Genomic DNA, 26,026 nt, shown 5'->3' with positions numbered 1-26,026 from the left:
GACCACTTAAAATCACATATTGTAAAAAAAAAGTCCTGCAATTTTTAATAACTGCTATCCTCTCTGGAAAGCATGTGCTGTGCTGAAAATCATGAGGCTTACATGTATAAAAGCCATATGGGATGGGGACTACCATAGGGAGAAGAATGAGGTGTGATTGAGAGAAAGCTAGCAGAATCCAACCCATAATGTGGGGTATAAAGGTTTTTTGTTCCCTTTTTCATTTGTGCATTTTAAGCAGCCAAAATTAACAATCTGAGCTAATTAACAGTGCAGACTATGCAGAATTACTTTATTCTAAATGCAATGAAATCCAACCAGAATGCACTGTAAAGCTAATTTTAGTTGGATTAGGGACAATATTCTTACTTATATTAGCAGTGTTTTGGGAATTACATTGAGCTTAAAATGTGTTTCAGTAATTAAAAAAGACAAAGAATTTAACTAAAATGGTTGCTTCTGTGGGACGTTTCATAATTTTTGCAATCTAGTTTTGAGTAAGGAGTAATGCATTATCTAAACTGTAGTTTTCTTTATCCACATTGCACCAACTCATCTTTGCTGGTCAGTAGAGTGGAGAAAAGGAATAAAAAATCTACTCTGGCAGCTACAACTGTCTATTAACCTTTAAGTTAGTCCCAGTACTAAAAACAGAACACATAGCATTTCAAAATAACTCTTCTCTTCTCTATAGGCTGCATGGGCTTATGGCAAATAACACAACTGGCAGTATAATACAGTCATAGAATCATAGAGTTTGAAGGGGCCATACAGGCCATCTAGTCAAACCCCCTGCTTAATGCAGCATCAGCCTTGAGCATTAGGGTTGCCAGGTCCCTCTTTGCCACCGGAGGGAGATTTTTGGGGTGGAGCCTGAAGAGGGCAGGGATTAGGAGGGGAGGGACTTCAATACCACAGAGTCCAATTGCCAAAGTGGCCATTTTCTCCAGGTGAACTGATCTCTATCACCTGGAGATCAGTTGTAATAGCAGGAGATCTCCAGCTAATACCTGGAGGTTGGCAACCCTATTGAGTATTGCTAACAAGGGTTTGTCCAGCCTCTGCTTAAAGACTGCCAGTGAGGGGGAGCTCACCACCTCCCTAGGTAGATGATTCCACTGTTGAATAACTCTTACTGTAAAAAAATAATAATCCTAATATCCAGCCGGTACCTTTCCACCCACAATTTAAACCCATTATTGTGAGTCCTAGCCTCTGCTGCCAACAGGAACAGCTCCCTGCCCTCCTCTAAGTGACAGCCCTTCAAATACTTGACATCAACAAACATGACCTCAACCTCCTCTTCTTCAGATTGAACATTCCCAATTCCCTCAGCCTTTCCTCATAGGGCTTCGTCTCCAGGCCCCTGATAATCCTCCTTGTTCTCCTCTGCACCAGCTCCATTCTGTCCACATCCTTTTTGAAGTGAGGCCTCCCTCCAGAACAATACATAATATTCCAGGTGCGGCCTGACCAATGCAGTGTACAATGTAACTATGACATCTTGCAATTTGGATGTTATGCCTCTGTTGATGCCCACCAAGATCGCATTAGCTTTTTTGTCACTGCATCACACTGACTGATCAGATTTAATATACAGTCCACCCGTACCCCAAGATCTTGTTCACACACACTGCTACCCAGAAGTGTATCCCCCATACAGTATGCATGTCCCTCACTTTTGTTACCCAGATTGAGAATTTGGCACTTATCCTTGTTGAATTGCATCTTGTTCACATCTGCCCACTTTTTCAGTGTGTTCAGATCTCGTTGAATTCTATCTCTGTCTTTTGGTGTGTTTGCTGCTCCTCCCAATTTGGTATCATCAGCAAATCTAATGAGTAATGCCTCCGCACCCTCATCCAGATAATTTTAAAAATATTGAAAAGTACTAGGCCCAGAACTGAACCCTGTGGCACCCCACTGGACACCTTTCTCCATTTAGATGAAATGCCATTCACAACTACTCTTTGAGTGCGGTTCTCCAACCAGTTCCCTATCCACCTAACTATCCTAGGGTCCAGTCCACAGTCCTCTAGTTCAGGGCATCTTAAACGTTTTCAACTCGTGACCCCTTTTCATCCAAGAAATTTTTACACGACCCCAAGTATATAGGTATATAAAATAGGTATACAAATCAAACATTCACTGATAATAAATCATTAAGAAATATATTTTAAAACAATTCTTTGGTATACATATAATTTTACCATTTATTAAAGATGAAAGCAAATTTTCATACTAATGAGATGGGTGTGCTGTTTATTTTTACATAAAGAATTAAATCTTGGTGGAATATTTGATACTGCAGGACGTAGAGCATCTTCAACGTTTTTCAGAGTTGATCAATATTTTGATTTTATAATCGTCAATGCTGAGAATGTCGCTTTGCATAAATACGTAGTACAAAATGGCAGAAGTATGTTTAGGGCCATTTCAGAAATTGTTGGAAATTCTGTCCTAATCCCAAGCCAAATTTCATTTAACGGTTTTTTAGGAAACTTGATAACTCGGCAAATTCTTCTTGAACTTTTAATGGCAGATGACTGATATTTTTTATTTCAGTTGAGTATGGTTTATCAACCCAACTTAGTTTTTTAGAATCAAAATTTGAAGGGAAGTTTTTCTGAAACTGTGCCTCTAGGCACTTCAGATGATCAATTATAACTCTTACAATTAAATCTTTGGGAAGGTTATTTTCAAGTATAAAATCACCTGTAGCTGTAAACATTCTAAAGAACCATTTTTTCCCTATTCTTCCATATGTTAACTTTTTCAGTAAAACTTTCAATTTTATCTTTTAACATAAATATATTACATATTTTTCCTTGAAGCAACATGTTTAAATCATTGAGTTTTTCAAAAATATCCAACAAATAACACAGTTTTGAAAGCCATAAGTCATTATGAAAAATTATATACATAAAACAACTTCATCTTTCAATTTCAATAATCTGTTTAAACTTTGCCCTCTTGAGAGCCACCTTACCTCTGCATGTAGTAATAGGCTTTTGTAATTGGAGTCCATGTCTTTGCAAAGGTTTGAAAAGAAACTACTGTTAAGGGCACGGCTTTTAATGAAGTTAATGATTTTGATAGTATCATGAAGCACAACATCTAACTCTGGTGATATTTTTTTGGCTACAAGTGCCTCCTGATGGATCATGCAATGAGTAAAAGTGATATGTTCATTGCAACCAGCTTAACTTTTGCAACAAATCCAACATTCTCACCCATCATTGTTCCAGCACCATCTGTACAGACTCCAATGCAATTTTTCAACTGTAAACCTTCATTTGTGAAAAATTCATCGACTTTAAGATATATATCTTCTCCTCTTGTGTGCCCTTTCAAAGGGCAACAAAACAATAATTCCTCAGTTATGCTTCCTTCATAAACATATCTTACATAAAGTAACAACTGTGCTGTGTTAGAAATATCAGTTGCTTCATCTAGCTGAATTACAAACTTTGAGCTTCCCTTAAGCCTGGTAATAAGCTGCTGAAATTGGTCATTACTAATTTCAGAAATTCTTTTGAAAACAGTATCATTCAATAAAGGAATTTTGTGAATTTCATCCCCATACTTTTTCCCATGAACTACTTCTGACATTTTAATAGCAGCAGGTAACATGAGATCTTCTTCTATCGCATAGGGCTTTTTAGTTTTTGCAATTAAATAAGTTTCATAAGATGCAAGTAAATACTTTTCATTGTCAGTAACAGATTTCTCAAAACATTGTTTTTCTTTATTTGAAGAGTTTAAAAGTTGTTCAAAATATTTCTTTGGTTTATTGCAGTACACTGCATGCTTGGTATTAAGATGTCATTTCAGTTTAGCTGGTTTCATGCTCTCCGCAGGCAAAACTTCATTCCAAATTAAGCAAAGAGGTTTTTCAACACCATCATCATTACTAGAAGTAAATCCATATTGCAAAAATTACTCAACGTATTTTCTTTTTATTATCAATTTAGGTGTACTACAACCTGGTAGCAAAGACTCTGCCTCATTGTCATCAGTATTTTTACCTCTTCTGTCTAAATTTAGCCACGTATCCATAACCGACAAATATTTTTGTCCTAAAATCTAAATAAATATTGCTAGTCATTTCTCAAATAAATACTAGCTTTAGTTTATGAAATTACATTTGTTTGTGTTTAATGTAAAAAATTGATTATCACACTTACATACACATACAGCAGTGATGGTGGAAAAATATTGTTAAAGGGCTTTTGTCTTTACTTGCTGCAGTTATAAACACTTATGTTTCTGTAAAAGACGATAGCAGCAATTTTTAACATCAAACATTCTAACACAATACAATCCAAAGATATACTAATATGATATTTATATACTGAGGAATGACAGTAGGAAAATATTAAGTCTTTATTTTCTGTAATTAAACTATTATGTTTCTGTAAGAGCAGAAAACTTTGTATGTACAGTAAAAACACTGCAATTCATAACATACAATAGTCTTGAATCTGAACCGAGGTGTTTCTGGCAATGTTCGTTGGCGGTGCATGGCATGACGGCATGTGCAGTGCAAAGAAGTCACATGATCCAACATGAGCAAGCGCTGCCAGAAACACCTCGGATTCATTATGCATTTGATTTTGAATTAATTTTTGGTCGTTGCACGTTCAGAAACCTTTTACTGTTGCCAAATTTTTCACAACCCCCACAGTTACGTGACCCCATATGGGGTCATGACCCCCAGTTTAAGAAGTTTTGCTCTAGTTTACAAAGGACAGCGCTGCCTCCTTGCAAATGTCCGCGAGGGTGGCTGGGAGCTGCCAGTGCTGCGACACCGAGCCATGCCCTCTCAACCTCCCTTCTGGATCTGTGGCCACTGCGGGAGCTGGCCAGCCACTGAACTTCAGCCTCACAAGAGAACAGTCACCAAGCGTAGTGTGCCATGGAGACGACAGCAGAAGCACCCCTTCAACAGGCACCCACATCCCTCCCTGAGGTCTGGGAGTGCCGCGTCTGCTGGGGTGGCCCCCTACCCTCCCGCCACTCCCCCGCCACCAAGTCATGAGTCAGGAGGCACTGACTTCAGCAAGATCATCTTTATTGGGAGGCACCGGGGGCTTGGGGAGTAAGAGGACACACAGGGTCGGGAAGACCAAGGCACCCCGCTCATGGTGCTGGGAGGGGTATCTGTCGAGATGGCCACAGCCCCTCCATCCTGCCCTCTCAGCTGATACCAGGCAGCCAGCCACACAGCCACTGTCAGTCCTCAGCCCCTGGGGACTCTGTCGGCCACCCTTGTAGCAGCAGGTCACTTTGTCAAGCGGTGGTGGGGTGCGGAAGGGAGAAGTTATGGTCACTGACTGTCCCTGGATGGGTGGTGGAGGCTCTGCCAGAAGGAAATTCAGAGGGCGGGGAGCTGAGCCACAGAAACTCGCTTGTTGGCCCCAAGACGTATCTGAGGCTCTGCAAGGGCCGCCCACCCTGGCGGTGGGGACGCCTGGACAAGGACTGCCTCAACCTGCCGGCTGCCGTTCAACCCGTCTGCAAGGGCCAGGTCTCTCTCCACAGAGACCACTTGCCGCTCCTGCAAGACCACAGAACACAGAGCTTGTGGGGGTCTCCAGGGAGTCTCAATGCGTTTTTCTGCACCTGTGCAATACCTGAGGAGAGCAGCTGTGGAGGAGAGGCAAGCGGCCACGGCAAAAGAGCCATAGCCGACTGCCTTCCATTGAGTGCAGGTGTCGAATGGGTCAGGAGGGGGGTGATGGCGAACATAAGGTGGCCCCTGGAGAGAAGGCATCAGGGTGACCATGTGTGCAGGATGTCTGACATGATCCCCAGGCAGCTGCAGAGGAGAGGCAAGCGGCCACGGCAAAAGAGCCACAGCCAACTGCCTTCCATTGAGTGCAGGTGTCGAATGGGTCAGGAGGGGGGTGATGGCGAACATAAGGTGGCCCCTGGAGAGAGGGCATCGGGGTGACCATGTGTGCAGGATGTCTGACATGATCCCCAGGCTGGGGTGGGCTCGGAGGGCTGAGGGGGAAGGCTGTTACCTTTAACAGTCAATAGTGTTACATTGGATGAGTTAGTAACCTTGCTGCAGGCAAGGGGGGCATGTGCTTTGCTTCTGTCACCATTTCTTCCTTTAAAGGTTAGATTATAGCCTGCTTCTGATGTTTGTCCCGGCATTTAATGAATGCGCTTAGCATAGAAGGGAGTTGTAGCAGAACTACTAGTCCCATGCATTAAACGGAACATCTGCCATGACCCCTATATACAAATGTACACAAATAGACTCTGCCACATGAATCAGGTATCCAGCAGAAGGCAGGGTCCACATCATATGAAGGAGCCTACATGTTTACACTTTCATACCTACAGCATTTTTTGGTAGATGCTCAGGTGGAAATGTGGGCATTGGGGCAGGGGCAGAGAACATGGTCAGTGAGCACAAGTGCATGGATTAACATCTGAAATGGCTACATATGTGCTCCAATGCATGAGAGGGAATAGTCCTCTGCCTGCTGCTTGAAGCTAGCTATTGTCAAGCCAAAACCTGGAGAAACACCTTCTTTGGTTCATTTCAGCATCCTGTTCAGCTGCATTTATTTATTTATATTCATCTTTCTTCACCAATGGGGTGAAGGTTCACTGCCTTGGGTAGAACTAACAAGACTATGGCTTACACTTGGCCTTAATTCTGCATCATGCAAAGCCACCTCTGTGAATTCTGGACACGAGTTATGAGTGCATGCATTTGCAGCATTCCATTGCCCTTGATCAGTGATGTCACATGCTATCTGTTTTGAGGCTGTGAAACCATATTCCAGACAACATTCAGAACGGCAGCAGGCTTGCTGGAAGAATAATTATATTTTCACTGTAGTTTGGGTGCTGGGAAAATGCAGTATCATTGAGACAGAAGTGTTTCCCTGAGGGAAAATAACTGGATTCTGCACAACAAATAAGTAACAGCTGTGTGTTTGTTTCACTATGAGTTGATAATCTGGAAAAGCTCAGAGGAATGATTGGAATGTTGTTCTAAAATGTACTGCTAAGGGGAGGCAGGAGCTGTCCGTGGTAACGGTTTAGGAATAAGATTCTAGGGAACTTGAAAAAGGAAACAATTTCATGAGTGACTGATGAAGAGAACAAAGTGACTAGCAGGTAGGCAAGTATAGAAGCAGGAAAGATAAATCCTATGTGTGGCACAAGTGTTCCACGAGTGGTGCTGTAAACTCAATTAGCCCTCTCAAAGGAATCTTTCAGAAAGCTTAGTCTTCCAATAACTTAAAAAAATTCCTGTTCATTTCATTAGAACTTTCTCTCATGCAATGCTCTGAGCTGTAAATGATAAATCCCTTAACGAGTCAGGCTGTAGTCTATGAAAGCTTATGTTAAAATAAAAAGGAGTTAGTATTTGGGCTTCAACAAGACTCCTTGTTATTTTTCTAGCCAAAAAGGTACCTGTTTAGGCTGGAAGGAAAATTGAGAACTGAATTTCCTAATTTTGTACATGGTAAGTGAAAGATATAATTCGATCCACCCCATCCCCATCATTCTTGTTTATTGGCTTTCTTGACATCGTGATTTGGGAGGTAGGAGAGCACCTGTATGTTTAGGAAAGGAATGCCCTCTACAGAGGGCATTATGGGGTTGCTAGGCAACCACAAAAATATTGCCAACCTTCAAGCCTTGGTTTCTGTCAATAAAAGGCAAAGGGAGGGGAAGAGCCATAGTCCCCGGCCGGAGATGTATCCTGCTGTCCTCAACCAGGGCCAGAGCCTTTTTGGCTCTTGCTCCAGCCTGGTGGAACTCTCTGTCAAATGAGACCAGGGCCCTGCGGGATTTAACTCAGTTCTGCAGGGCCTGCAAGACTGAGATGTTCCACTGGGCCTATGGTTGAGGAGATAATTTTTTTAGACATCCTAAATGACTGTGCCCTCGAACAGTTGGTCATAGACCCAACCAGAGGGGAGGCGATCCTGGATTTAATATTCTGTGGTGCTGCCAGTGACTTAGTGCGGGATGTGGATGTAGTTGAGCCAGCTGGCAATAGTGACCACAATGGCATCAAATTTAATTTATATGTAAGTGGGAAAGTGACTGGAAAATCTCACACAATTACCTTTGACTTTAAAAGAAGGAACTTCTCTAAAATGAGAAACCTGGTAAAGAGGAAGTTGAAAGGAACAGTTGAGGACAGCAACTGTTTCCATCAAATCTAGCTTTGCTGTTCCTGTTTTTGCATATACATGCTTGTTACATTTTGCCCGCCCACCTTGTCTCTCATGACTGAAGGTTCATTAATGATTTGATTAGCGACTCTGGATCTGATAGTGTATAACTGGACTTTTTCCTAGAGATTTTAATGGTAAACTATTATGTGTTATGTCATTATTATTTTGAAGTGATTTTCTATTATGGTAGTTATTATACTGGATGTGAGCTGCCCTGAGCCTGAGCCTGGTCTGTCTCTCTTGGCCTGCTTTCCCCCTCCCCACCTCTGTGAGAGGGAGAAAGGGAAGGAGGAAGAGCAACTCTGCCTTGCTCCTTCCATCTTTGGGGCTCAGAGTGTGCCTGGGCTTCAGCATGTCTGTGTGGAAACCCAGGTGGAGGTGCTACTAGCAGCTGGTCTAGTGTGATAAAAGGTCTTGGGTCAGCCTTGTATCACAATGACCAGATCTGTTCTGACCATAAAAGACCACAGCTAACAAGTTGAAGCTGGTAAAAGGCACTCCTGGCTGTAGCTATCACCTGCTTATCCATCAGTAGGCCTGGGACCAGGAGCACCCCCAAGCTATAGACCTGTTCCTTCAAGGGGATGGCAACCTCATTCTGAACAGGTGATACCTTAAACTGTGGGTCCGGGCTTCCACTCCCCAACAGCACCTCTGTCTTGTCAGGATTGAACTTCAGTTTATTAGCCACATCCACTCCAGCCTTCCTGGAATCCAACAGAAGCATAAGATGGGGCTGAGTGTCATCCAGATATTGCTGACAGCCTAGTCCAAATCTCTGGCTGACCTCACTGAGTGGTTTCATGTAGATGTTGAAAAGCATAGGGGACAAGATAGAGCCTTGCATGGATAACTCACATATTATACTTGCTTCTGCCACCTATAGACAGGATACCATGATATTGTTGCTGTCATGTCCTTTGTACAAGTTTTGAGAAATGCCTAAAATGCAGCATGGCATGGTTTGACTGTTAATTTGTAAAGGCTCTAAGACTTGTTGTGTCAGCACAGGTGTGCTTTAGATGGAATGCACCAAGAACTATGCCAGCATAACATTGGTAAACATTCTGTTTTCCTTGTGGCAACCCCATTAAATGGTGCTATTGCAAGCAGATATACTTGTGCAAAATAGATCTTTAAGATTAGGCTTTTAAACTCCAATGTCAACATGTTTATGGGAAAGTGGGTGCATTTGAAATCAATCAGATTTCCCTGCATAACTATTAGCCCATCAAACATGCATGGCAGCCCACCAGGAAACCTCCTTTTTATTATCTCCCTGTAATTGAGGAAACAGGCAGGTTGCCAAACATAGCCGCAAAACATGGATTAAGAACTATATTTGGCTTGGCAGTCACATTATAATACAATGAGATCTTAACTAAATTATCTTTTTTAACCATGTCTTTTCACCATTCTGCAAGTATAATGACCCAACAGACAAAGCTAGTTGAGATTAATTAATCATAAATAGTATCTATATTGCTAGCTTACTTACTTGGAATGCATCTGTGCAACATAGACTTACTGTTAGCCTGTGCAGAATCTAATGAATAATATATTTGCATGGATTTCTCCTCCCATTGTTCATTTTAAGAAATTGTTCCAGGAAATACTTATTCCATAAATACAGGTTGGTTTTCAGAGACAAGATTGTCCGGCCCAACCCTAACACTTTCACAATACATTGCAAAACAAATATGTCATGCCCTCTCTTCTTCCTCCTCTTTTAAACGTTATAAGCAATCTGAACTTGCTCAACCTAAGCCTTTAATTTTCTTGATCTTTCTCAACAACTTTCCTACCTACAGTCACTTCCTGACAATACTTTCTCAGTACCTCACTCTAGCTAGAGGTTATTGTTCTCACCCATCCTTCATAGGAGCTCAGCACTTTGGCAAATATTTGTGCAGAGAGGGAGACTTCTAGAGATTCAAGGAGGCTTTTCTTATTCTGGGCAGTTCTCTGACTAAGGGCCAAAGTACATGATACATGTGACATGAATCATTAGACAGGTACCCAACCCACTCATCACATGTGAGATTGGTATAACTCACCTTGAAAGCTTTGTGTTGCTTGGCAGTGCTTCCAGCTCTGCAAGGTGGGGAGAAGCTTCAGGCTTCTCTCTTGTCCCATTTTCACTAGCAGAAATGGCCACAGAGGAGGCTTGTTCGCCCCTTCATCAGACTATTCTTGCAGCCATTTCTGCTGATGAAAATGGCACCAGGGAGAGCCTTCAGACCCCCCCCCCCATGCAGCATTTGAAGCCACACAGAGCAACGCATTGCTTTTAGAGTGAGTTACACGGATTCTACATGTGTCTACAAGTCTGGTCAGGCACAGATGTTCCGACTCGTGTTGCACATATTGTGCGCTTTGGCCCTAAGAGGAAGGTTGTTGAAAGAGAACAAAGAGAGAAGGGAGATGGGAAGATTAGAAGGAAAGTAAACTCTCTATTTCTGGAAAATTCCCTCCCCAGCACAACCATTAGGAAGGACAGTTGGATTAGACAGACTGTGCATGTTGATCTACAGTCAGTAAATGAATCATAGAAGGAGGTTTCTTCAGCATTGTGCTTTATGCCAGTACTAGCGATTTAAAGCAGCTTTTCAGTAATTTTGCAGCACTGCGATTTAGTGATACAAATACTACTTTAAGGTAGTAGTGTCATGGATCTTTCAGGTACTTCTAAGTAAACAGTTGTCTGTTAAGCACAGAGATGTCTCAGATTGTGCTGTTCCCACCATACAATAGGTCCCACGTTCAGGGACTTTATGAGTATGTGTGCCACCAGTTTTATACAAGTATAACTATCTTAGACTCCTCTAAAGAATACTACAAATTGTAGTTTGAGAGTGCTGAGAGTTCCAAACCACCCATCCCTCTCACAGACTACAGTTCCCTGGGGAGAAGGATTTACTGTTAAACCAATCTCTAAGTCTGTAGTGAATAATAATTAAGTGTCATCAGGTCACAACTGACTGATGGCAACCCCCAATCAGGATTCCTGGGCTATTCAGGCTGCTGTAGTCAATACACATCAACATTTTCTGATACAACATTGAGCTAACTTACTGCAGCATACAGGAACACATCTAGCAGCTCATATCGTACACTTAAAAATAATTCTATTGGGAACAAGGGTTAATTGTTCAAGACCTCTCTCTTCTGACGAGCATTATACTGTACTGATCAACTATTTATGATATCAGTTTAGTCAGAATTGTTATTAAAGTCTGACTTGGAGTTCTAGACTTTTATATGAATGTTCTTATTTATTATAGACTGAATTTGGTGAAAACCTAACTCATGAAACTACATTAAAAAAAAGCCACAACACTATAATGAGAAACTACTTGATTTAATCAAATTGATTTTCACATGGTTCAAATCAGGTTCAAGAGACACATCATTCCTCTGACATTTGGAGACCAAACCCTACAAGGAAAGGCTGAGGGACTTGGGAATGTTTAATCTGGAAAGGAGGTTGAGGAGGGACATGATTGCTCTCTTTAAGTGTTTGAAGGGCTGTCACTTAGAGGAGGGCTTGCAACTTGTACGTGTTGCAACCAACCTGTTCTCATGAATTCCAAGAACTTTTGTAGCTCTGCATTAGAGGTGGTAAGAGCCTGTAACTGTTGAAGTGAGGAATCCAAAATCAGCTTAAAATGTCGCACAGTGGTTTCATAACATGCAACCTCTTCTACAAGTGTAAATGAATCAGCATCAATAGCCTTCAGTGGATGTCGTGACAGCGTATCTGTGACGACTTGAGTTTTGCCGGAATGGTATTCCACCTGCGGGTTAAATCTCCTCAGACGCAGAAGGAGTCTTTGGCATCTTATTGGTACTTTGTCGAAGTCTTCACAATTTATCAAGGGTACCAAAGGTTTACGATCTGTTAAAATCTGGAAGGAGGTTAGACCATAAAGATATTTGGAAAACCTTTTGTATATCCAAACTGCTGCTAAACACTCCTTTTCAATTTGGCTATAACGTATCTCGGAATCTGTCAGTGTTCTGGAGCAAAACGCGACAGGTTTCAACTCTCCTTTGAATTCTTGCAGGAGCACACCTCCCAGGCCATAGCTGTTAGTGTCCGCACACACAATGGTGCACCAAGTGATATCATAAAATGCTAGTACAGGCATCTGAGTCAGAAGCTGTTTTATCTTCAAGAATGTTGCATCTTGATGTGGGCCCCACTGCCAAGCAACATCCACCTTCATTAAGTCATTCAGTGTATATAAGACCTCTGCTAGGTTTGGCAAGAATCTACCCAAATAGTGTACCATGCCTAGGAATTGTTTTAAATCAGTAGTGGAGTTGGGAGGGTCTATCCCCAAAATAGCTTCTATTTTCCTTACATCTAGCCTGATGCCATGTTCATCTTTGTGGTGACCAAGATAAGTGAGAGTCTTCTTGAACAGGAGGCATTCGTATCATTCAGCTTCAGGCCTGCCCATCATAGCGCATCTAGAACCTCGTCTAGTTGAGTGTCATGCTCTTCCTCTGTGTGGCCATACACCAAGCTGTCGTCCATGTGCACAGACACACCATCCAGATGCTGCAACATTTCTCTTTGGAACAGCTCAAGAGGCACCGGAAATCCCAAAAGGCAATCTATGAAAATAGTACCAGCCAAATGGTGTGATTAAAGTGGATAGTTTTGCGCTGTCCAGATCCAAGCGGATCGGCCAGAATTCACTTGCTGCATCTAGTAGTGACAATATGCAAGCACCAGCTAGCCATAGAAGGATGTCATCAATGGTGGGGAGGATATACTTTTCCCTTTTTACTGCTTTATTATGCTGTTTCAGATCTATGCAGATTCGCACTGAACCATCCTTTTTTGGTATTGGCACCATTGGAGCACACCAATCAGTGGGTTCTGTAATTTGCTCTATAACCCCACATTGAACCATCCTATCTAATTCAGCTTTCATTTTAGGGAGGAGCAGGACTGAAATAGTCATGTGTTGACAGCATAAAGTACAGCATTTCCTTTAACCTTGTCTTTATTGGGGCAATCTGCAGAGTTCCCAACTCATGTTAGGGTCCTATAGGGGAATTTTTCACGGAGATTTGCTGCGCTTTCGAATCTGATTTGTGTCGGTGCAAATTTTTGGTTATTCATTGCAGGTCTGCATTTTCCCAGAATGAGCAATAAAAGCCGCGTTATAACTGTGGCAACTGAAACCACTTTTGAGTCGTCCTTTCCTGTTGGCGCGTGTTTTTTTGCTCAGAGGCCCATGAAGAATTGTTTGCTTCGGTTCCGCTGCCCCTGCCCGTGATGTCTACTTTCTCCTCCCCCAAGAACGGTGATTGGCTGGGGGAGTTTCATGCTCGGACAAGAATACTGCCCCTTTTGCTGCCTGCCTGCCTGCCTAGAGTCCTGGCACTTCTCTCCCTCCGTTCCGGAGGCTGGCGGGCAGGTAGGTGGCACGCCTTCCCTGCCCCTCACCCAGGATGGGCCTTGGAGCTGGGCCCACACCTCCAAGCCCAGGGGGACGTCTGACGGACGGCTCCAGGGGGAGACCGGCGGGGCCACGCCATGTGCGCCTCGCGCTCTGGGGGTGGTGGTGGTGGCAGCTCGGTCTAGGGCAGCTGGACCCGTGGGGGGGGGATGTTCAAGGGAAGGGGCTGTTCGCCCCTCTATCCCAGCGGGGAGGGGGGATTTTTGAGAATTAGGATGGGAAAAATGTGCATCTTGAGAGCGGAAAACCCAAGGCAAAACTCCCTCCTATCACTCTTCTAAAGAGGGGCAGCCAGTCTGCTCTGGGTCTCCCTCCTCTCTCTCGATGTACTGGGGCCGGATCAGGGCCGGCGCACAAGCCAGGGGCCTTCTTTCCTTCCCCTCCCCCGCCATGCACACTGGCTGGATCGGGGCTGGCGCGCAAGCCAGGAGCCCTCCTCTCTCTCACGATGCACTGGGGCCAGATCATGGCCAGAGCGCAAGCTGGGGCCTTCTTTCCTCTTCCCCCCGCCATGCACACTGGCTGGATCGGGGCCGGCGCGCAAGCCAGGAGCCCTCCTCTCTCTCACGATGCACTAGGCCGGATCAGGGCCGGCGCAAGCCAGGGGCCTTCTTTCCTTCCCCCCCCACCCACCATGCACACTGGCTGGATCAGGGCCGGCGAGCAAGCCAGGAGCCCTCCTCTCTCTCACGATGCATTAGGCCAGATCAGGGCCGGCGCGCAAGCCAGGGGCCTTCTTTCCTCTTCCCCCCCCCCCACCGCCATGCACACTGGCTGGATCGGGGCCGGCGAGCAAGCCAGGAGCCCTCCTCTCTCACACGATGCACTAGGCCGGATCAGGGCCGGCGCGCAAGCCAGGGGCCTTCTTTCCTCTCCCCCCCCCGCCATGCACACTGGCTGGATCGGGGCCGGCGAGCAAGCCAGGAGCCCTCCTCTCTCTCACGATGCACTGGCTTTAATGCAAGAGGTTTACAGTGGCCATTTATGCACTGGAGGTTTTTCCTTGGATTTGCTGCTCTCTAGATGCACCCTTTCCCCATCCAAATTCTCAAAACTCAACAATCAGCCCCCAAGAAGAGTTTTGAGAATTAGGATTGGGAAAATGTGCATCTAGAGAGCGGCAAATCCAAGGCACACCTCTTGGCACATGGATGCAATTCCTGCCCCCCCCCAATCTTGTCTTTCATTAAAGGGCAATGGGTTCCACACCTATAGAAAATAGAGGGAAGCTTTGAGGAAAGCACTGCCTTCCGCCCCCACCCCCCAATTTGAAATCTGACTGTTCCAAAAGCAGAACAGAGCGAGGGTGGAATAAAAATGGAGGAGACCAGAGGGACTGGTGGTTGGTTTTTGCGCTGGGGCTGGTGAACCGCACGAGGTAATCTGCTGGGCGGAGTTGGGGCGGAGTTGGGGGCTGGCATAAACAATGAGCTTGTTGGAAAGGGAGGCCTCCTGCAAAAGGGACAGACCAAACCGTTGTCAAATAGAGCGTACTTTGTTCCCATGAAAAACCAAAACTACAGATAATTGACGGGGATAAATCGCCGCCATAAAAAAAACATTTAAATTGGGTTTTTTATTGGTCCGTGGCAAAAGAGAAGCAAAATCTACCGTGAAAAATGCCCTATAGGGAGTTTATCTAGATGATATATCAAACCCATTGTGACAGCAATGTCCTGGCTCAGTAGGTTGTTAGCTTGGGTTCAAAGCACATAGACTTTAAAACTGTAGTTCTCCGCTTTGTATTGAGTTTGAGCATGGAAATATCCTGCACAACTCAGACTAGCTCTCCCTGGTCTAGAAAATACAGAAGACATTTAAAGGAGAGGAGGAGGACTTTTAAGGCACCAATAGACTGACTCTGAGATAACACTGACTATTTTGAAGTCTAGAGAAGTGTAGAGGAAGGCCCAGTGACTATTTTGAAGTCTAGAGGAAGGCCCTTGATTTGTAATGATATCACCCATGGGTCAGTAGTGGTTGCAGAACAGCAGACTGGTTCCAAAAAAACCTGATCCTGTTTAGTTTTATGACTTTTGTCACCTGAGTGCAACATACAATAGCAAACATACAAGCAACCTCTATGTCCTCCAAAACAGGCCCCTAATGTGCTGTGGAAAAGGGCATGCTCAGAAAGCTGTGTGTCCAGCAAAGACTGCTGTCCTTTTGCATTTGTCGCACTCAGCAGTCTTTGCTGGACACACAGCTTTCTGAGCATGCCTCTTTCCACAGTGCGTGCACTTAGGGGCCTGTTGTGGAGAACAGGGAGATTGCTTGTGAGATTTAGTGGGGCATTTCTGGGAAGGTTGTAAGCCTGTCTCCATCCAACTAGAGTACTTGGGACACCACATTTTCTGAGATATTTCCTGAAGCCTTGCGAATGCTCCTTGGTCATGGACTTGCTCCTTGATCAGTTCTGAATTCCTGATCATTTGTATTGCCCCTTCTAAGGTGAGGTCACATTTCAGTTGTAGTTGCTGGGATAGGTCTTTGTCTAAATGCCCACTACTAATTGATCCTGAATTGTTTCGCTTTTGCAGCCACCAAAATCACAGGCCTCTTCTTTCTTTTGCAGCTATCATATGTAGGTCTCAGCAGACTCCTCTCGCTTCTGTTTTCTCTGATGAAAGCAGACCTTCCCATGAATGAGGTTCCATTTGGGCACAAAATAGCCATCAAATTTCCCCAAGACAAGACTATAGTCGTCCCCATCAGGAGTGAAAGTAGGGTTGCCAACCTCCAGCAAATAGCTGGAGATCTCCTACTATTACAACTGATCTCCAGCCAATAGAGATCAGTTCACCTGGAGAAAATGGCCACTTTGGCAATTGGACTCTATGGCTAGAGTTGCCAGGTCCAATTTGGGAAATACCTGGAGATTTTTGGGGCGGTGCTTATCAAGAATGTGGTGTCATGTTGTGAGGTCACATCCTGTGGTGTCACTTCCAGGTCAAAGGTCAAGTGATGTCACTCCCAGGGCAACCTCAACCCACCTATTCCTGTGATTTCACTTCCAGAACCACTTCCTGTGGGGTCACTTTTTCCTCATTTAAATTTTAAAAACCCAGTGATCACAGATAGTCTCTCATTCCATACAGATAGTAGCCTACGGATACAGTCAGTAGCTCTTTGATCACACAGAGACGTGTTTGTGTGTTTTGCTGTCAAGTCACAGCTGATTTATGGCAACCCCATAGGATTTTCAATGCAAGAGACTTCCAGAGATGATTTGCCATTGCCTGCCTCCACATCAGATGCAGAGGATTTTATTTATTTACTTCCTGTATACCTCACCTTTCTCCCTAACGGGGTCCCAAAGGGGCTTCCATAGTTTTCCTCTTCTCAATTTTATCTTCACAACAACCACCCTGTGAAGTAGGTGAGGTTGAGAGAGGGCAACTGGCACTAGGTCACCCCGTGAGCTTCCATGCCAGAGTTAGGATTTGAAACTGAGTCTCTCACATCCTAGTCTAATAGTATTATTACTGTGCCACAATTTAATATTTTCAAGTTCTGCCAATAATCCACAAAAGAACCAACTCTCCCTACATCCCATACTCATATGCTGCTTTAGCAGCTCCTTATAAAGGATATAATTCACAACAACCTTGGCCTTTCCCTTAAACATTTGGTGGAATAGAGGAGTAAGTGATCAAATGTTTGTATATACCACCAAATCCTTCAAACAGAGAACCATAATAAGCAGCTCTAGTTACTTTCATGTAATAGAATAGCTAAGAATCAGGCTATGCTTAAAATCATGGAATCACAGAATCTTAACTCGGAAATGAACTCGCTTGATAGCCTCAGCTTCAGATCGCTTCTATGCAGTTGTTCGATGTCCCTGATATCACAGCTGTCAAGAGAAATAAAAACCTCGTATTAGCTTCTGGTCATTTCATATTAGCTTTCTGGTCATTTATTTCAAGTGGTGCCCACTGAAAAAAGCCATGCTTTCTTGGGCACTCAGACAGGCCAACCCAGTTTGGTTGAAGCAGGCCCCAAGAGGGAGTGAAGCAGCAGCTAGAGGTGGTGAAAGATTTCCCAGAGACCAGCTTGGCCATGGCCAAGGGCAACACCTGGCTCTTGTTGCCAGGATTCTGCTCATAAGAGAAAGAGGGGGAGGAGGCAAGGCACCCAACAGCATGGCTGTCATACCATGCACACCCCCATTTATGATCCATCCTCCTAGAAAAAGGGCAAATGATATATCCCTTTTTTGGATTACAGCCGTACATTGGCACAGAGCATCCACAGAATACAGAATATCTACTACTAGGACCAACCAAGTGTCACATAATAGAGGGCAAACGTTTGAGTTCTCCAGAATTCTTCAGGCTAGATGTTACCCCCCTCCCAAAAAAGAGGAAAGGAAAAGAAAACAAAGCTAGTGGCTGGTTTGTGATGTAAAGTCTTGGTGTAGTATGTGCTGTGCCAGGTGTTAAGATGCATGCTGGGAGGTGCATATATTTTTTGCACTCCCTCAGGGGCATTGACTCATCTCCCCTGGGCACTGAGGCAGGATCATCCAGACCAGGGCTGGGGGGTTAAAGAGGGTGATAGTGATGGGCATGGGCCCCAGAAGGAATCCAAAGGGTACTTGGCTAGTTATGTCAGCTAGTGCCAAATTAAATGAACACATGAAGCTGCCTTATACTGAATCAGACCCTTGTTCCATCAAAGTCAGTATTGTCTACTCACACCGGCAGTGGCTCTCCAGGGTCTCAGGCAGAGGTCTTTCACATCACCTATTTGCCTAGTCCCTTTAACTGGATATGCCGGGGATTGAACTTGGGACCTTCGGCATGCCAAGCAGATGCTCTACCACTGAGTCACAGCCCCTCCCCAAAATGCAGCTTGGCCCTGGCCAGCCAAGAGCTATGCCAGCAACTCATCTTCCCCAGGACTGGAGGAAGAGAGTGAGGGGGAGAGGCACCTGCAAAGAGATGCTTGTCAGTGGAGGCAAGCACCGGGTAGCCAGCTCAGCACAGAAGAGCAGTGTTTCCCCAGCCAGCCAAAGGCAGAATCTGGCTCTTGTATAGGAGGAGCAGAGGGCAGCTCCTGCCTCTCCCTAGCCCAGGCTGGATGGGAAAAAATGAGGTGGAGGTAGAGGCACCTGGGAAGAGCCATAAGGCAGCAGCCAGATGGAAGTTGCTGGCTGTGGTGAAAAGGACGGGGAGGGAGGCGTACCAACAAAAGTGGGTAGGGAGGCAGATTCGAGTGAAGAGGAGCAACCTACCTCCTCCTCTAGCAACTAGCGGACCAACAGCGGAGCCTGGCCACATGCGGCCATTTTTAAGGCAGCAATGCTCTGTGTTGGCCTCCATAGTCTCTGTGGTCATACCATAGAGACTATGGAGGGGAAATTATAGAGCATCCCTGGTTTTTTCTCCCGTCTGAACCTTTTCTTCAGTGGGCAGAGATGACTAATGGCGGGAGTTTGCCCGCCACTACCGGGAACATGGCAACCCTATCTATGGCACTGAAGTCCCTCTCCATGGCATTGAAGTCCCTCTCCTCTCCAAACTCCACCCTCCTCAGGCTTTGCCCCAAAAACCTCCCGCTGGTGGCGAAGAGGGACCTGGCAACCCTAAGTGAAAGCAAAGGAGGTAAAGATCTGCTCAGCTTGTGGGCCCATTGCATAGATTAGGGAGCATACCTGGATTTTCCTGGCTTCCACATTCAGTTTTGCCACAATACTGTAGCGAGAGAAGCATTGTTTCCAGTCAGGCCACCCAGCAGGACTTCTAAAATCAAAGGTTTCTGGTGGGGAAAACTTTGCCATTGCAGGCCCTGACTGCCTGTAGCTCTGTTGCATTGAGGGTTCAGACTTCTGACAACATGTTTTATTAATGCCGGAGACTTCAGTTATTGGTATAACAAGCTCTTTATTGAACTTTTATAACACAAAGGAAAGGTCAACAGTTCCTCCCTAGTGCCCGCTTCTCTTTCTTCCTTGGACTTCTACTAACTTCCTGTTCCTTTTTAGTTGCTCCTCCCCTGTTTCAACCTCTTAATTACAATTACATTTCACTACACATTCCTTAGAGAAATACTTTGAGTATTAGGGTTGCCAGGTCCCTCTTCGCAACCAGTGGGTTGTTTTTCGGGCAGAGCCTGAGGAGGAGGGGTTTGGGGAGGGGAGGGACTTCAATGCTATAGAGTCCAATTGCTAAAGCGGCTATTTTCTCCAGGTGAATTGACCTTTATCGGCTGAAGATCAATTGTAATAGGAGGAGACCTCAAGCTAGTACCTGGAGCTTGGCAATCCTATTGAGTATGCTCCAGTGGGAGGGCTGTAACAGAAAGGAGCTGTTCTAACTACCTATAAGAGTAAGATTAGCTACCTCCATGGTCTGAGGAAATCTTTTCCCACAGTCATCATGCTACTTTGGAAATAATACAAGTTTTAAGTCCTATGATTATTTGATTTGATGCTAAAATTAAAATTTCCTTCAAAACTTTTATTACCTGCTCTTTCTTGATACTAAATCTGCTTCTATATTTCTCTCTGATTTTAGGCATTGGACTAGGAGTTGCTGTTCGAGAATATGGCAAACTCTCCAGTCTCGACAAGTATTACTTTTCATTTCCAGGAGAGGTTCTGATGAGAATGCTTAAGCTCATCATATTACCATTAATTATATCAAGCATGATAACAGGTAAGACAAAAATTGTAATCATGTTTCATTTTGGCTTATTCTATAAATAAAACCTACATGGTAAAAATACCACATGGTTTCATTTATAGAATTAAGCATTTATTATTTACTCCCAGATCATAGTAATTCTGTTTAAGACACCAAATGTGTGTGTTGATAGGTTGATTTTTGTTTCATAAAATATTAGAGTAACATTTCCTGACCTGGATGGCCCACAGAAGCAAAGCAGGGTCAGCCCTGGTTAGTATTTGGATGGGAGACCACCAAGGAATACCAGGGTTGCTGGGCAGAGGAAGGCACTGGCAAACCACCTCTGTTAGTCTCTTGCCATGAAAACCCCACCAGAGGTCGCCATAAGTTGGCTGCGACTTGACGGCACTTCACACACACACACACACACACAACATTTTCTGAGTGATTTTCAAAGTAGCCCTAAACCAAATTTTGTGTATCTCTTTTCTTTCCTTAAAAAAAAAAAAGTACAATTCCAGTTTAAAATGTTGTGCTCACATTGTTTTCATAGAGTTAAGGCTACCTGCCATGCCAAGACCTTGATATATTCCCCACAAAAATCAGCAGGAATTGGCTTAAGCTGGTCTTTGATAATCACTCAGTGAATGGGGTTATGCACTAGCTTTAGAAAACTGATGCCAGCAAGCTTCACAACCAGTGAAGTTTTGCCTTCTCATTTAGTATAAAGAATAAAGATGATTAAGAAATGAAACTGCAGATTTAATGAGCATGAAAAGGTTGGAAAGCTATAATTGTTCACCCATCCCTTCAGTGTACATTTCAGTATAAGTTCATTGATGGATTCCAGTGATCCAGGATACAGTCATAAATATTTTGAAAATAAGTGCTAGATAATAGAACTAAATTCTATTAATAAGTCTTTCAGGAAGTTCCTTAAAGTAATTGCTATAGCTAACAATAAACAAGCTCCGAAAGCATCAAAAACAGACCAGCCACAGACAAGGTAAGCTGTCTCTACTCAGAGGTCTCCCCAAATATGCAGAAAAATATGATGTCATAAATAACCAAAAGGTGGAAAATCCCAAAGCTGGCCAATGCTGAGAGTCAGTTGAGACAGTTAACAGAAAAAAATGAGATGAGGATATTATCCTGCTGAGGGATTATATAATCCTGGGCTAGACAAAAAAATGCTGAAATGAATTTGTGTTTGTGTATAGATGTTCATGTGTTCATGCAGGGCCTAGAAACTTTTACCCTTTCCATTTAAAAATGGGCTTTAGACAGCCTTCTGCAAAGTAGGTGTGCTCCATATGTTGTGAGGAAGGGAGTAAGGGAAAACATAAGAATGAACCTCTGATCCTTTGGTTTCCCTGACTTCAAGTTGCATGGTTGCCCTTCCTGCCTTACATATTATACAAGCAAAAAACCTTTGCCTCACCCTGAATGTGCCAGTTAGCAGTTTAGGATGAGAAACTGGATAAGGCCAAAATTTCTGCCTGTTTCTCTCCTACCCCTGGACTCTACTAGCAAGTGAAATGACAAATATCTTGGATGGCCCTGGCAAAGAGCTATAAAAAATGAGAGCTCAACCAATGCCTGTAAGCCAGCAGTAGGTTTGGGAGAGATGCTGTGCAATCAGGGATGCCTGTGTATGGCCTGAACAAGGCCTAAGATCCAGTATAGTCTATGGGGATTTTTTTCAAAGCTCCTGTGGGGGCATTTTTGGAGGTAGTCCCTAAATTTGCAGTGTGGCTGCAAGGGACTCTCCTTAGACAGTCACTGAAGTTTGGTGAACTTTAGGACAGGGGGTCCAATTTTATGGGCCCGCAAAGGGGTCATCTTCATCCTCCAGGCATTTGCGAGCTGAGCTGTCCATTGGTTTTCAGGTTCAGAAGTTCAGTGTGGCCGAGAACTGGCAGAAAGAGCCAATTGACAGGCTGGCGCCTCAAAGTCTGGGGGCTCCCTTTGTATCTGGGGCGCATAGCAGGATGTCCATGCATATTAGCTTCCAAACTGAGGGAAACGGCTTAAATCCAACAAAAATAAAGCATGGAAAACATTTCTTTTGGTGGCAAATGACATCCTGTGAACAGTCCTTTATTATGGTAATCAAAAATCTGATTTCAAGAGATGGTCACGGTGAGGGGAAGCAAAGCCTCTACTTGCGGTGACCTTCAGTTTCAGAGCAGGTTTTCAGAGCAGGGAGGGGTGATATCGGAGCCAGCCAAAGTCATGACCAAGGCAGCTCTTGTGAAGGAGATTGCTCATCTGTTCAGGTGAAGGGTCTTCTTCAAAAGCCCAATAAGTAGCTGTAGAAGCTGCTGTTTTTTAGTTGGAGGGTATATCCCTCCGGACGGGACTGGGTGAGCCCTGTCTTTTAAAATGACCCTTCCAGACTAGTTTGGTCTGACCAAGCTGGCTCCAATTATATGACCCCTACCTCAAAAGGGCCCCAACTGTGGGGCCCTAACAAAACCAGAAAAAAAGTTAGAAAAATGGGAGAAAACACAGAACCGTGCATCTGAGCAAAGGCAAATAGCCTATTTGGCTTTGGGCAGATCCCCAGATTTTGATGTTCAGTAAACCTGAAACCCGAAAATTACTGGAACAGCTAATTATGGGTTTAATTTTGGTTCGGGTTTATTGATATGACAACCCTAGTAACAGTCGGAGATGCAGAGAAGACTGTTTTATGGGCTCCTTTGCCATTAATGAGTACCCATCGGCATAGCCTGGCTGCAGGTCCCTGATCAAGGATATGAGGGAGGGAAGCCACAAGTTGTGCCACTGACCACTGCAGCTGCATGAAACTGTGCAAGCATATGCCCCCCTCAGCCAGAGGAACATGGGATTGCCGGTCACCATTTGGCAACCCTGGAGGCCAAGAGAGGAACCTCCCAAGACTTCCTCCAGAGTTTTGTGTTCTGCCTTTTATTTTTGCTTTGTTCTCCTGTAAAGGGAATGGGGTGACAGTGTCTTCATAGCTAGGAATTCCCACCTTGAGTGAGCAGGAAATATTCTGCTTAATCAGTTCATGGGTTCATTTCTGCCGGCAAAGGACATTTGCAGAAGCAGAATTCTTTCTGAGCATTCAGCCACTTCAGGACGTGGAAGGAACCACTCATCTGTACAGATGACTGATCCCTCCACTGGGAGTCCACTGCAAAGCCCATGGGGTGGTACTCTGGTGCAGCCGCCCACCCCAACCCCCAGCAGAGGCTGGTGCCATCCAAAACACCTTCACCTGTGCAACGTACATCTCTGAAGCAATGGCAAATGCTGGATCCACCTTGACAGCTGCTCCACAGGAGTGTGCCCCTGTAAGTGAATGAGTTCAAGAATTGTGAGGTTACCCACTCCATTCAGCCTGGTGGGGCTCTGCCCTCTCCCACAAAGGGGGAGCCCAGCAAATGAATGAGCTGACAACCAATTGTAGGGGCAATTGCTTAGGCTCCCTCTCCCGGCAGCTCTCCTGGCCCAGACCCCATGCATTGGCTGCTGCAGTGGGGGGGGGGCACTTGGGTCTTTTTGGCTCAATGGGCACCTATGGGTAGCACTGGGTTTTATTTTGGCACAACTTTGTGCCTCTGTCAGGGGGCATTTCCAGGCTGAAAGGACTTAGGGAGTGGATTAACTCCAGCCACACTCCACAATCTGGAGAGAACTGCCGAGGGGAAGACATTCAGTCTGGCGAGCATAAAAGCCCGACAATGGAGGGGATTGGTGATGTTTTGAATGTAAGGAGCTCCTCCGGGGGTATAAGTCGACAATCCTTGAAAACAGGGGGAACATGTCATATTGGAGCCTGCATTTATAATCTGTTCCTCAATGTCCCTAATTCTTTGCCAGATGGTAAAGAGAATTTGGGACATTTATTTATTAGTTTGTTTGCTTCCTTTACACTCTGCCTTTCTCACATAGACTCAAGGTGGATTACATACTTCAAACCAATGCAATGGAAAACATCAACCAATAGTTGTCTTACTTGCATATACAATCTTCCTGCATTTTTACACACGTACACCAGTAACTGTGCTCACTGTAGTTGCAGCTTTGCTATATAAGAAGAATATAGCTTGCACAATGAGGTGTCTAGGTAGGGATGTACATATAGCTAGCAATCTGCAAATTCAGAATTATTTACTACATAACATTATGTACCATATTACAACACTCCTGCCCAGGCAAGTAAAAGAGATGTAAATGCACATTTGCTGTCACATACTAACTTTCAGGCTAATCAAATAAATGAACACTGACCTAAAACAGGGATTTGTATTTCAGCATGGACAGTAGGGAAAAAGGATTTGTTCAAAAATTATCTATATGCTCTTGTACAGCCCCTGTTCATTTTAGTGGATTGTGGATTTTGACTAGAATATTTGAAGTGGATAGTGGCAAACACAATTTCCAAATCTGGAAGATGGTCATATCAGGAACTGCGATCCACTAAAATAAGCTGTTTTGGGACCAACTAGCATCATTTAAAAGAAAAGATTATAAAACAGAGATTATAAGGCAGAGAAGGGATCAAGTATCACCTCATTCCACATCTTGTATATATTGTATATATCTCTTGAAGGCAATGTTACTGACCTATTAACTGGAAACTTATAAAATTCCTTGGCCTGCAGGTGTTCTTCGTGTTGTCTGTGGTATTCTTGAGGCACTATCCAATTAATAAAGCAATGTGTTTCCACTGATCATCTATCCCATAGGCTCTCGGTGGCTTATATAGTAAACAAATCTTTGGTTTCACTTCCCTAGTCCCTGTACCTTTCTTTTTTCTTTTTTGTGAAGTCTTTTTCAATGCAGTTGAGGGCGGGGGAGAGAGAATGATAGAAAGAATTCTGTAACTTCTTTCTGATTGTTTTCAAACATCAGGCTTGAGAATAAGAGCAGCTTCATTTGTATTAGGAAAGCTCCACTGAAAAGAGGGTGCATCAGTGGCATGCATGGAGAAATGGCAACCGATGTCTCTACACCACACTAAGATCCAAAAATTCAAAACTGACATAGAACTACTGTTGCCAACTCCAGATTGGGAAATACCTGGAGATTTTTTGGGTGGAGCCTGAGGAGGGCGGGGTTTGGAGAGGGGAGAGTCTTCAATGCCATAGAGCCCAATTGCCAAAGTGCCCATTTTCTCCAGATATATTGATCTCTATAAGCTGAAAATCTGTTGTAATAGTGGGAGATCTCCAGCTACTACCTGGAGGTTTAAACACAGTACAAATCAAGAGGCAAAGCGGCTCCAATGGACTCGGAGAGAAAGCGAGCTCCAAAAAAACAAATGGAAAACCCAGACTGGATTTCCTTCATAGTGCTAAACACCAAAACTGTGCCAGCTTAATAAAGATCAAAGTTCATCAAATTAAGCCGCAGTTGGAAATTAAATTACTTCATCCCGAGATGGGAGACCGATAAGACCCATTTCGCCGTGGCTTTGTCCATCGGGGAAGTGAAAGGTAGCAAGAGATGAATATCTATCTCAGACGCTGAAAAGCATGTAGAGCCACGGCGAAATGGGTCTTACCGGTCTCCCATCTCGGGATGAAGTAATTTAATTTCCAACTGCGGCTTAATTTGTTGAACTTTGATCTTTATTACGCTGGCACAGTTTTGGTGTTTAGCGCTACGAAGGAAATCCAGTCCAGGTTTTCCATTTGTTATTTGGAGCTCGCTTTCTCTCCGAGTC

The 26,026-nt window shown here is 44.2% G+C and overlaps 1 protein-coding gene across 1 annotated transcript in view; it reads left to right on the top strand.

Annotated features, from left to right (window-relative positions):
- The window catches only part of SLC1A1 (solute carrier family 1 member 1), a 64,142-nt gene that overhangs the window by 8,249 nt on the left and 29,867 nt on the right, over nt 1-26,026 (top strand). Inside the window, exon 2 of the mRNA XM_056847852.1 lies at nt 20,215-20,355. Coding sequence (XP_056703830.1) covers nt 20,215-20,355 — 141 coding nt within the window. The remainder of the gene's footprint in view (nt 1-20,214; nt 20,356-26,026) is intronic.

The sequence above is a fragment of the Euleptes europaea genome, chromosome 4, assembly GCF_029931775.1.
Source record: "Euleptes europaea isolate rEulEur1 chromosome 4, rEulEur1.hap1, whole genome shotgun sequence".
Lineage (NCBI taxonomy): Eukaryota > Metazoa > Chordata > Lepidosauria > Squamata > Sphaerodactylidae > Euleptes > Euleptes europaea.
This window is presented reverse-complemented; position numbering and strand designations above follow the sequence as displayed.